Source organism: Corythoichthys intestinalis, chromosome 1, assembly GCF_030265065.1.
Source record: "Corythoichthys intestinalis isolate RoL2023-P3 chromosome 1, ASM3026506v1, whole genome shotgun sequence".
Lineage (NCBI taxonomy): Eukaryota > Metazoa > Chordata > Actinopteri > Syngnathiformes > Syngnathidae > Corythoichthys > Corythoichthys intestinalis.
In genome coordinates, this window is record NC_080395.1 from 29,430,586 (window position 1) to 29,444,059 (window position 13,474).

The following is a 13,474-nucleotide window of genomic DNA, read 5'->3' on the forward strand; positions in this document are numbered from 1 at the left end:
GGAAAGATAGCAGTATTTAAGGCCAAATTTATTACAGTACTCCCAAGAGGGAGATAGACTCGCGTGAACAGAATAAACCATCTCGGCCCCTGGACCGCAACATATAGAATCATACTGGTACAATCTTATAAGATCAGCACAGGAAGAGCTAAATTGAGATTTGAATGTTAAAACTCTGAATATTGACGCAGAAATTTGAAGGAATAGAACAAAATCAGCATTTTTCCCTGTTTATTATCTCACCATTATTGAGATCAGCTGCTTCTTGAGGACAAGGTCCAGTGCCAGCTTTCCCACCGACTTGCTCACCCCTCCAATAATATGCAAATGAGACCTTTTTAAGCTCACACCAGGAATAAGCTACTGTAAAAGAGCCCTTAAAGCCTCCTGGATTTCTTTTTGGAGGCTGTGCTGAATACCATTAGTATTCATTACTAGAGTTATGTTCCAGATCCTTCAATAGCAAGCAAACCCCCTCCTTTTTTTAAATTATCTTTTTTTTTTAAATGATCAAACTTTAAAATGACAATCCCAAATGCTTTAAACCAGGGGTCCCCAAACTACGGCCCGCGGGCCGGATACGGCGCACCTCCACATTTGGTCCGGCCCCCTGAACAATACCAGAGACCATTTTTACCCCCCCCCCCCCCCCATTAGTGTTATTTATTTCCTGTGAATAACCCAGAGAGGGTTATTTGGTTATTATCTATTCAATTAATAGTGTTATTGTTACATTATATTTAGGGTTGTTCCGATCATGTTTTTTTGCTCCCGATGCGATCCCGATCGTTTTTGTTTGAGTATCTGCCGATCCCGATATTTCCCGATCCGATTGCTTTTTTTTTTGCTCCCGATTCAATTCCAATCATTCCCGATATTTTTTCCCGATCATATACATTTTGGCAATGCATTAAGAAAAAAAATGAATAAAACTCGGACGAATAAATATACATTCAACATACAGTACATAAGTACTGTATTTGTTTATTATGACAATAAATCCTCAAGATGGCATTTACATTATTAACATTCTTTCTGTGAGAGGGATCCACGGATAGAAAGACTTGTAATTCTTAAAGGACAAATGTGACTAAATATTGCCATCTAATGTATTTGTTGAGCTTTCAGTAAATGATACTGGTGCCATGCCCAAATGCATGATGGGAAGTGGAACCATGACTGTGTATAGTGCTACCAATTGATATATCTTCTCTGCGTTGGGAAATAACATAGGGTGTTAAGAAAAAGATCAATTACTACCTTGCTTCACCACATTGCTTCCCACGATATTTCTAATCGTAGGGAGAGGGAATGTAAGGCTTGAGCCAATTAAAAAAAGACTCCAAAGGCTGCCAAAATTCACTCTACTCATTTTACGCTGCCTTTTAGCTCTCTATATAGGTAAAACTGCGCCATTACAGATTGAGCGCGACAATACGTGAGTGGGTCGTGCAGCGCATGCATTAATTGCATTAAATATTTTAACGTGATACATCTTTTAAAAATTTAATTACCGCCGTTATTGGGATAAACTTGATAATCCTACCTTAAACCTAAACTAAAGAATCTGGATGAGTGTAACATATTATGTCTGTAATGTTAAATACAATTAGAAGACGATTTAATTAAAAAAAAAAAAAAAATATATATATATATATATATATATATATATGTATATATATATATTTTTTTTAATTATTAAATTTATTAGGATCATGGAAGCTTCCACTTGGGGAAAATATATACATACAGTATATCCTGTATATACATAATAAAAATATACAGTACTGTGCAAAAGTTTTAGGCAGGACACCTGCCTAAAACTTTTGCACAGTACTGTATATATATATATCAGGGGTCGCGTTAACCGAATATTTTCCGTCGTTGACCGGTTTTTTAAAACGGTGACGGAAAAAAATGAAGTCCATCTGTCATTTTGACAGGTTGCAATTCACACCCCAGACCACAGGGCGGCGAGTGAGCATATTAATTAGCTATTGTTTCTCTTGATGCATGACATCGTTGGCCTTACTCAGAAAAATGTCAAGGCAACTGAGTGTCCGAAGTTTCTTCAAAAAGCCCCAAAACGACGATGGTGTTGATAAAAGAGGTGAAAAAAGAGGGACTGATGTAGTGGAGGATGAAGGACAGCCTCTGCAGCAATCCCACTTGAGACATTTGATTATGCACAAGCGGGCACGCAATGGCGTACCGCACGCAGGCTATTTTTAGACCGTGACGTCGCATCGTTAAGCGGAAGTAAAGCCGAAGTGGGACATTATAGACCCACCCTCGCAAAGACCCAACGTAAAAAGTGCTACTTTTCTCCGGTAATCTTTCAAAAACGAACATGCCGCTCACGCATTGCTTTTTTGGAACTTGTAGAAACGACTCTAGACATTACGACACATGAAGGATGTTTTCTTTATACGTTTCCGGAACCAAAAACGAGGGAGGAAAAAATGTGAAGACCGAATCAACTTGCGCGGACTTTAACACCAGCTCGGCGAATCCATTCACGTTTCATATGCAGTAAACATTATGATGGGTTGGCATGGTCTTTCAGAGGACAAAGAGGTAAGCCATTTTTATATTTTTAACTTATTTTTTTAGCGTAACGTTGTGCCGTACTGCTTCTGTCTGACAATGAATGACCTGAAAAGAATTACAGTGGTATTTGACTGCCACTGTTACAGTTTCTGTTATATATATAAAAAAAACAACTTTAGTAAGGGGGAAGTGTAAATAAATTATAGGATTAAGATATGTTATCAATGAAAAAATTACAAATGTTCATTGGCTGTCACTGGGTAGCATTTGCGATCACTACACAAAGCTAACTAAATTACCCCCAAGAACGGTAAGAGACGTAGGACAACCAGAGGATATATAAGAAAGACAGGGCTGATGGTAAAGGATAGCTTGTTGAAACAGGAGAATGTCATTGTCAGTCGCGTCGATAAAAAAGCTAAAGCTATGCTTAGGTCGGCTCGTAGCCTACATACTGGGGCCACAGTCAGCTGTTTTTGTCACTGCGGAGAAAAAATTACATATTCATCTACTTGATGTGTGATGGCACGGTGTGGATTCTCTGTTAAGCTTGTCGGACAGAATATTAATTAAAAATGAATGAAAACTAAGTACTAGTGAATATGACATTGTTATCATTTAAAAAATTTAAGTGACGGGTAGAAATGATTATGACCGGATTTTTATGACCCTGTCGGTCAAAATGACAGACAACGAAAAAGTCTAGTGCAACCTCTGATATATATATATATATATATATATACAGTATATGTATTAAAAAAAGGCATGTCCGATATTTTTTTGCCGATTCCGATACTTTGAAAATGATGTGATCGGACCCGATCCATCCCGATCGATCGGGACATCTCTAATTATATTATATTAATAATTTTATTTACTTTTGTTCCGTGAAGAATCCAGAAAGGGTTATTTGATTGTGGCTTTCTGAAAAACAATTTTTTACATTTAGGCACTCCTGGAATCGTCACACCTTTCCAGTTACAAACTGACTCCGGCCCCTCATCAGAGAAGGAAAAAGTTATGTGGCCCTCACAGGAAAAAGTTTGGGGACCCCTGCTTTAAACCCTGTATAGTGACAATTTAAAATTTTTTTTTTTTTTTTACATGATCTTACCTACCTGACTGTAGAGCTGCTTAATAGGGCAGCAACTATCACCTGCATACAGTTCATTCGGCAGGATATGGACTTGTGGTGTGTTTAATGAGGCTGCAGTAAGGGCTCCCAGCGGGCCGGCCATCAGCTCGGACACGCTCCCGTCTCCCACGTTAGGCGGCACCCATCCGTCATCTTCAGGATGTCATCATCATCCTCGCACAACAGCACTCTAGTGAGCTCTATGTCTCTCTCAGATCCAACCCCTCCTGGAAGTGACTCACGATTTTTCGCAAAACAACAACAAGTCTCCAAACGCTCTTCTTTCTTCTACTTCAGGACATAAAACAAAGACAGCAAGCCCATTGTCTGCTGATGATTTCCCTGGAGTGAAAGTCGTTCTGAGCCACCGAGCCGTGTCTAATTTGTCTGGGAAAAAAGGTGTTGGGAGAAGTGCTCAAAGAATGCTTGGATCTTTAATCTCACTTCTATTGTGCACAATTGTTTTTTTTTGTGCATACTGTAAATGCTCCATAAATTCCACCCATCCAACACCCTTCTGCGTACTGGCTGTTACAGATCCTAATACGGATGTGTTTTTCTACCCGCGTAACAGTGGCAGGGATACATTTACATTAATGGGTGCAAGCAATACAGTCTGCATGCTTGAAGAATCTACTTGTATTATTCGTTTAAAATAAAAAAATGGAGATAAATGAAATGCAGTTGTCTGCTGCTCAATCCATGTTTCGCTATGCCACATAGTCGTCAAAACCCAAACCTCCCAATAAAATGCAGGCTCTTGTTAAACCTGTGCTTCAATATTTTCTTTTATTTGTTTTGTTTCCAAAACCCAGTTCTTCTGGGAGCTTGGTAACTTTCCCGGAACAATATTGTTTTTAATATTGCCATCCTCTATGATGTGTCTGAGCCCTTCTTTCATTTGTTTTGCAATATTTCCTGGGTAGATGTAAACTGCAATGGGAAAACTGCCACGATTCAGAGCGACAACCAGTCTGTCAGAGTATACTCCGGTGCCACCTTTTGAGGAAGGCTGTAAAAATGAGAAACATCACTGTCATGTTAATGCAACATCAATGACTGCCTGTGTGTGCATGTGTCATCTAAGTGATAAGCAACTCACTCAGGTTTGGATCATGTGCTAGAATCACACCCTGCCCTCAATTCTGTCGCCGCTGACATCATTTCCTCCATTTATAGAGTTCAAGTCAACTTCCCGGAGTAAGAAAATTCTTTCCTATGGAAGCATTGAGAAGATTTGGTTGAGTCTATATTTAAAAGCAGACTTCAAAACGTCTTATTTGAGGAAGATTATAGGTAAGGATTGTCCTGAAACATAATTTCCTTTTCGTTATGGTTGCTGGGAGACTTCCCCATCACCCATTGAGCTCCTGTCTTCTGTTTACATTCAAATGCTGTTTCACTTAGTCATGTGAAAAATTAGGACGCCCCATTAAATATTATTCTTTAGTCTTTATTAAGACATGTTCACATATCAATGTCTGATCTTGTTTTTCTTTAACACTGGAAAAGAAAGTGATTTAATTGCAGGTAAACAACAAAAATTAACATTGTTTTAGTCATTAAACCAAATATATTAACAAAATGCATATTCTAACTGAGGAAAAAGTTGGGACACTGTACCACCTAATAGCTAGTATTACCCCCTTTGGCTGAAATAACTTCAGTGAGATGCTTTTTGTAGCCATTACCAGTCTTTGACATCGGTCTGAAGAAAGTTTGCCCCACTCCTCATCGCAGAATACTTTCAGCTGTGAGATGTTTGAAGGGTTTCTTGCATGTACAGCCCATTTCAAGTCACCCCACAGCATCTCAAAGGGATGAATATCTGGGCTTTGACTCGGCCATTCCAGGACTCTCCATTTCTTCCTTTTCAGTCAGTCCTTGGTGGATTTACTGGTATGTTTTGGGTGATTGTCATGTTGCTGGGTCCACTTTAGCTTCAGCTTTAATTTTTTCCACATATGATCTCATCACAGATGTTCCTCAAGCACACTCTGATACACGATAGAATTCATGGTGGATTCTATGATGGTGAGCTTGCCAGGTCCTGCTGCAGCAAAGCATCCCCAAACCATGACACTTCCACCTCCATGCTTCACAGTTGGTATGAGGTTCTTTTTCTAGAATGCTGTATTGGGTCCTCTGTTCTGGCGCCCAAATAATTCAATTTTAGATTCATCTGTCCAAACAACCATATTCCAGAAGTCCTTGTCCACATTCACTATGGCAAACTTCAGTCTGGCCTTCATGTTCTTCTTGGAGAGCAAAGGTTTCCTCCTTGCACATCTCCCATGAAGGTTAAACTTGTGAAGTCTCTGATTGTAGAGGAGCGCACCGGTCCCCTGATGACATTTTAGGGTTTTTGGAGACTTCTTTTAGCATCTTGTGGTCTGCTCTCGGGTGAACTTGCTTGGACGGCTAGACCTGGGCATGTTGGCAGTTGTTTTGAATGTCCTCCACTTGTAGACTATTTTCGGACAGTGAAATTGCTGATTTTTTATTCTTTTGAGATCTTTTCAAATCCCTTACCAAACTCATAAGCGTCTACAATCTTCTTTCTGAAGGCCTCAGAAAGCTCCTTTAATCACACCATGGTGTTTTCTCTCACTTCAACAGTCAGGGGCACACCGAACTAAATGTGAGGTTTAATAAAGGCAAGCCTCCTTCAAAACACTGTGTAATGATAGTTGTATTGAGTTCATTTTGCCCACACTTATAAATTACTCAATTTTTTTCTTTTATTCCAAACAATAGTAGGTTATTTAATTACCTGACATGTTTCGGCCAACTCTTCGGCCTTTGTCAGAGGGTCACTGGTGTTTGGTGTGACGTGTATTTATCAGCTGATGGATGGAGGCGTGACTCACCTCTAAGATTGACAGACGAGTCATGCCCTCTGCTGACCACTCTTCCAGGATGCTGGCCCAGGTCGTAGAGAGCATGTAAATCACCTACTATTGTCTGGGATAAAAGGAAAAAAATCGACTAGACTGGGTAATGATGTTCTAATCATGTGCACCTGATGTGATACACCTGTGTGTGATTTTAGCCATTTTAAGTGGGATTGAATGTGGTGTGTCCTAATTTATTCCTCAACAGAAATTGCCTATATTTAAAAATTACTTTTTACAGAAGTTATAAAAAATATATCTTTTTCTGTTTTAATTGTTTAGTTCTATTACTTGAATCTCTCAAGACTGTCCAAATGGATATTAAATATCCATATGACCAAATATGTTAGAAAATACAAAGCCTTCTATAGGGTGTCCTAATTTTTTCACATAACTGTAGGTAGGTATACTATTTATTTTATAATGTTAATTACAATATAAAACTGTCTCATTTTTGTTAACATTGCGAAATGACCATGAAATAGCTAAGTTTTTGATGGAATACTTTGTTCAGCATCTATTCTTTTTACTTAAATTATTGGACATTCCAAAAACTAGAAATATTTCAGAGGTTGTAGCAACTGCTGGAAATGCTATTAGCTTGCTGATAATGCTAATGCCAGCCTTGTTCTAGTAGCGCTGATATTTTAACAGTTCTCCTTTACTATCATTTCTACACACTTAAAGTGCCTGTGACACAAAAAAGGATGTTTATTTCATAATACACGCGGTATTTTATGCTCCTGAATGAAATGGACCGCTTGGATGTGTGTGGAAGCGATCGCCATATTTATTTAGTTTTTTGAATCCCGCGCCATGAAAATGAGTGACTTCCGGCAACAGTCTCGAGTTGAGAAAGAGGGCGCTGTGACGTGTACGGAGGAAGGAGTCCTCTTCACTATACAGCCGTTCTGTTATATGAGGACTAAGGATTCAGCTGATTTTGCGTATTAATACGATTATTTTTCGCATCATGGCAGCCAAACGGCTGCAGAAAAATCTTACTGTTGGAGGGAGAGGCAGGTGCGCCTTTTTGGAGTTTCAAAAGGTTCCCATTCACCGGTGGATATTGGCCAAAACAAGCCCTACTACAGTGGGATCATGGGACTTACGAGGAAGTGAGTAAACATTGTGTTTTGTATTATGTCAAATACTGGGATCATTTTAATATGTAGGTGGCTTGCATTTTGTGGCATGCTCCTTGTCCCCTCGGCCGACGACTGGCGGCTCGTCGCACATCCCCCTGCCGGGAGAGCACTACTCGGCTTATTCCCCTTTTCAAGTGCCCGGTGTTCTGTCAAATTTTCCGACCGATCAGAAATTTGAGTTAAAAACAGCCGCGAATACAGCGATTACAAAGTAAACACAACAAACTTTCTTTAAATAAAGGACTACTTACGTTTGATCATGGATTGGCATGTAAATGTTCAGCGGTCATTGTCCAGCTGCTTCCCAGCGAGCTCTCCTGTCCGGATTAGCAGGGGAACGAGCTGTAAATTGCTCTCCGCCGGGCGGTTTGCCGATCGGCAAAGACAATCGACAACCCAGTCGTCATGTGAAATAATCCTGGGTAGTTATGTGTGATTTTCTGCTTCGAAGACTTTGAAACATCACTCGGTTCGGGTTAGCATGTCGGCTAGCTGTCACGCCTCTTGGTTTGTTTACATTCTCGAAGCCGGGGAAGGGAAATGATATAAGCCCGATTTAGGTGTCATAAAATATCGTTCGGGAGGTGCGACAGTAAAGGTGAAGTCGACAGTTTTGACCATTATGGAGGAATTTTGCCATGTCGTCTTGACTAAATGCATTTTTATTATTTCATATTCCATTTAGCACAAGACTGTTATTTGTCATGACCATGTCATTCATTTAGCTATTGGGGGAAAATATTTGGATAAAAAAATAATATCCTCTAAAAATATTGGAGTAGAGAGACTGAAACAATGACATTTTCTGGCTCTCTTCGTCACGTTTTCCTCGTTCTGAATAATTCCCCCTCAACGGGCTGACTGGTCCTTCTCAAGCCATTTATTTAGCTATTGGGGAAAAATACTTGGATAAAAACAATATCCTGTAAAAATATTGGAGTAGAGAGACTGAAACAATGACATTTTCCGGCTCTCTTCGTTGTGTTTTCCTCGTTGTGAAAAATTCCCCCTCAATGGGCTGCATACTAAATCAGATGAAATCGTCACTCCGCTGACGTCATCCACCTGTTGGGGACGCCAGAACCCTATAATGGTAACCGTGGCTAACCGGCAGATTAAAAGACTAATTTCTCGTCATCTGCGCTTTGCTAAATTGTTGTATATAGTCGAATCGTCTCATAATATGATTCTAATTCACATAATAATCCTATTTAAGACTTTTTTTCTCGTGTCGTACGCACTTGAAATATTTGCATGCTTTTAACAATGGCCGTTTTTAAGAATGGTGTTTATGCTTTGATTAGACATTCCTGTACGTGGAGTTCTGAAGGTGTGTGTGGGTGTGGGGGAGGGGGGTCAGTAGTGCTTTACAAGCTTAGATTTTCCATTAAAATTTATAAACCTGCAGAGGGTTTACAGTACTTTAAAAAAATAAACCAAGATGACACATTGGCCAAACACAAATCCAATTCATGTTAAAAGCCAGTACATGAAGAATTGGCTGACGTAAGCCTGCCTCTCGCCTCCTTTACGTCCTGCCTGTCATCCCCTGTTTTGTTTTGTATTACTTACCCAAAAAACCTGTAATCCACCTGCCCGGTCTAGCGCAGCCCACCGTGACACAGACAGACATTACTGGGTCACACAGACGCCTTTAGCTAGAAAAACGAGTGAGAGTGAGCGAATGTCACACTCACACGGCCAACAGCATCAGACACCTGAGATTGGATCTGTTCCTAGAAGTGCACTGAGCCAACAGTTTGACACTTTATCAGCCAATGCACAACCGTTAAGGACCATCCCACCGTGACCCAAGTTATCTCCTTGACCACCTATATTTATGATATGTCTAGATGATAGTATTTTATCCCAATAGTATAAAACATAGAGGGAGGCCCAAGTAATAGGGAGAACCATATTCGTGGAAGTTGCAAGTTCTAGGACAGTGTCGGCGAATCTGCCTTTTTAAAAAAAAAAAAAAAAAAAACTTGTTTTAAAACCCATTTCTTAAACATTTTCTGGCATACAAAATGCAAAGATAAAAAATGTATAGCTATCCCAGCCTTGAAATCTTTCCTAGGCGGCCATTAGAGGTTGCTCTCTAAGATTGTTTTACATTACAACAAGGGCGTAGGTTTGGTCTCAACACTGGTAGGGACGATATAACAGCATAACCCGCATGTACACTTTTTGCTGGGGATGGGACATAAATAAGACCAAACAGATTATTGAACAGCCGTCAGAGCTACATTTCTCACGAATATGAACCTAATTAATTGATAGGCTAAACGATCAATGCAAAATTATCATGCAAAATTGTATTGACTTATACAAACTTTCATGTGTCTGGTGATACAACGTTCAATTCAGACCTCTGTTTTCAAAAACTACTGAAGAACATGTTGATGTGCAAGTCCTTTTATTAAAAAAAAAAAAAAAAAAAAAAAAAAAAAAAAAAAAACAGGCAGCTATCCAAGAATAAGTCCACGTCTGGGGATGCTGGAGCACCCCTAGACTCAAAACTCAATTACTGTAATATAAAAGTGATTTGGGGAAAAGAATTATGAAGAAAAAAAAACAGATATCTAAGGACCGATCGACATCTGAAGCATACCAGACTACCCCAAGATTCAAACCGAAGTACTCTGATGAAATTTTCATGTGTGATTTCATTTCGCAGATGTTTTTGTTCATTTCAGTTCATGTTAATACAGTGGGGCGAATAAGTATTTAGTCAACCATTAATTGTGCAAGTTCTCCCACTTGAAAATATTAGAGAGGCCTGTAATTGCCAACATGGATAAACCTCAACCATGAAAGACAGAATGTGGAAAAAAAAAACAGATAATCACATTGTTTGATTTTTAAAGAATTTATTTGCAAATCCTGGTGGAAAATAAGTATTTGGTCAATACCAAAAGTTCATCTCAATACTTTGTTATGTACCCTTTGTTGGCAATAACGGAGGCCAAACGTTTTATGTAACTCTTCACAAGGTTTTCACACACTGTTGCTGGTATTTTGGCCCATTCCCCCATGCATATCTCCTCTACAGCATGTTTTGGGGCTGTCGTTGGGCAACACGGGCTTTCAACTCCCTCCAAAGATTTTTTATGGGGTTAAGATCTGGAGACTGGCTAGGCCACTCCAGGACCTTGAAATGCTTCTTACGAAGCTACTCCTTTGTTGCCCTGGCTGTGTGTTTGGGATCATTGTCATACTGAAAGACCCAGCCACGTCTCATCTTCAATGCCCTTGCTGATGGAAGGAGATTTTCACTCAAAATCTCTCGATATATGGCCCCATTCATTCTTTCCTTTATAAAGGAAATATAAAGGATCTTTATAAAGGATCTGTGTATACACAGATCAGTCGTCCTGGTCCCTTTGCAGAAAAACAGCCCCAAAGCATTATGTTTCCAACCCCAATGCTTCACAGTGGGTATGGTGTTCTTCGGATGCAATTCAGTATTCTTTCTCCTCCAAACTCGAGAACCTGTGTTTCTACCAAAAAGTTCTATTTGGGTTTCATCTGACCATAACACATTCTCCCAGTCCTCTTCTGGATCATCCAAATGCTCTCTAGCGAACCGCAGACGGGCCTGGACGTGTACTTTCTTCAGCAGGGGGACACGTCTGGCAGTGCAGGATTTCAGTCCCTGGCGGCGCATTGTGATACTGATAGTAGCCTTTGTTTCTGTGGTCCAAGCTCTCTGTAGGTCATTCACTAGATCCCACCCGTGTGGTTCTGGTATTTTTGATCACCATTCTTGTTATCATTTTGATGCCACGGGGTGAGATCTTGCATGGAGCCCCAGATCGAGGGAGATTATCAGTGGTCTTGTATGTCTTCCCTAATAATTGCTCCCACAGTTGATTTCTTTACACCAAGCATTTTACCTATTGCAGATTCAGTCTTCCCAGCCTGGTGGAGGTCTACAATTTTGTCTCTGGTGTCCTTCGACAGCTCTTTGGTCTTGGCCATAGTGGAGTTTGGAGTGTGACTGACTGAGGTTGTAGACAGGTGTCTTTTATACCGATAATGAGTTCAAACAGGTGCCATTAATACAGGTAACGAGTGGAGCCACGTTAGACCTCGTTAGAAGAAGTTAGACCTCTTTGACAGCCAGAAATCTTGCTTGTTTGTTGGTAACCAAATACTTATTTTCCACTCTAATGTGGAAATAAATTCTTTAAAAAGTAATGTGATTTTCTGTTTTTTTTTTTTCCACATTCTGTCTCTCATGGTTGAGGTTTACCCATGTTGACAATTACAGGCCTCTCTAATCTTTTCAAGTAGGAGAACTTGCACAATTAACGGTTGACAAAATAATTATTGACCCCACTGTATGTGTCTCCCAGAAGGGGACCCATTCTTTGATAGTTCCCTGTTTTTGTTTTGTTTTTGTATTTTCAAATAAAGGGACTTGCACGCTGAAGCCACCGCGTTGCATTACTGTAATGCGAACAATGATCCAAATGAGGGGCGGCTAGCTTGACTTTGTTGTTCCTTGTGGAGACTGGCCTGACAGCAATAGTTTTGCAGGTTAGCAAGTTCACACAGTTTAATGTTAAGCTAACTCAGATGCAGGTCGGACTTTCATTAGCAAAATTAGTGGTGTTTCCCCCACCTCTATATGAATCTGTCGGCGCTGTCTGAGTGTGCGTGTACGGGGTAAAGTCATCAGCCAATCAAACGTGCATCTGAGGGGGAAAATGGACTGGCACATTCAGCAAGTACAACGTGATAAATAAGATAATTCACCTAATAATGGTAGGGTCCAGGGGTCGCGTTAACCGAATATTTTCCGTCGTTGACCGATTTTTTAAAACGGTGACGGAAAAAACAAGTCCATCTGTCATTTTGACAGGTTGCAATTCACACCCCAGACCACAGGGTGGCGAGTGAGCATATTAATTAGCTATTGTCTCTCTTGATGCATGACGTCGTTGGCCTTACTCTGAAAAATGTCAAGGCAACTGAGTGTCCGAAGTTTCTTCAAAAAGCCCCAAAACGACGATGGTGTTGATAAAAGAGGTGAAAAAACGGACTGCACAAGCGGGCACGCAATTCAAGTCCATGCGCACCAGGAGGAAGACTGCGTTCAGGCCACAGCAGGTGAACTGTTAATTTCATTGTTCCATATGTAGCCTACCTACTGGGGCCACAGTCAGCTGTTTTTGTCACTGCGGAGAAAAAGTGACATATTCATCTGCTTGATGTGTGATGGCACGGTGTGGATTCTCTGTTAAGCTTGTTCGGACAGAATATTAATTTAAAATGAATGAAAACGAAATACTATTGAATACGTTGAAGCGGTATGCAATGTTAAGAGTCTTGTTAGCTCGAATTGCTGTGTCCAGCCGCTGTAGCTCTGCTGCTCTCTGTGAACTCTCTATTCAAGCAGGAACGCGCGCGGCTCTTAAGTGTCTCTGTCACGTGACTGTGTCGTAGCCGCTAACGCGCTTGGCCAAATGGACACACAAGTACGGAAGGTGAATTATGCCAAACAAAGGGTCACCACAATGTCATTATCATCATTTTAAAAATTTCAGTGACGGGTAAAAATAGATTATGACGGGATTTTTATGACCCTGTCAGTCAAAATGACAGACAACCAAAAAGTCTAGCGCAACCTCTGGTAGGGTCTATTCTATCCTTACAACATATAGGAGGGCAATTTAAATTTCCGATATAACTGAACTCATTATATAATGCAAATAAGATTGCTTAAAAGTTGGTGGGGA

General features: G+C 40.2%; 1 protein-coding gene across 1 annotated transcript in view; it reads left to right on the forward strand.

Annotated features, from left to right (window-relative positions):
• The window catches only part of LOC130912132 (uncharacterized), a 68,570-nt gene extending 64,581 nt beyond the window's left edge, over window positions 1-3,989 (forward strand). Inside the window, exons 5-6 of the mRNA XM_057829992.1 lie at window positions 3,500-3,544; window positions 3,757-3,989. Coding sequence (XP_057685975.1) covers window positions 3,500-3,544; window positions 3,757-3,989 — 278 coding nt within the window. The remainder of the gene's footprint in view (window positions 1-3,499; window positions 3,545-3,756) is intronic.
• Window positions 3,990-13,474: the final 9,485 nt, after the last annotated feature.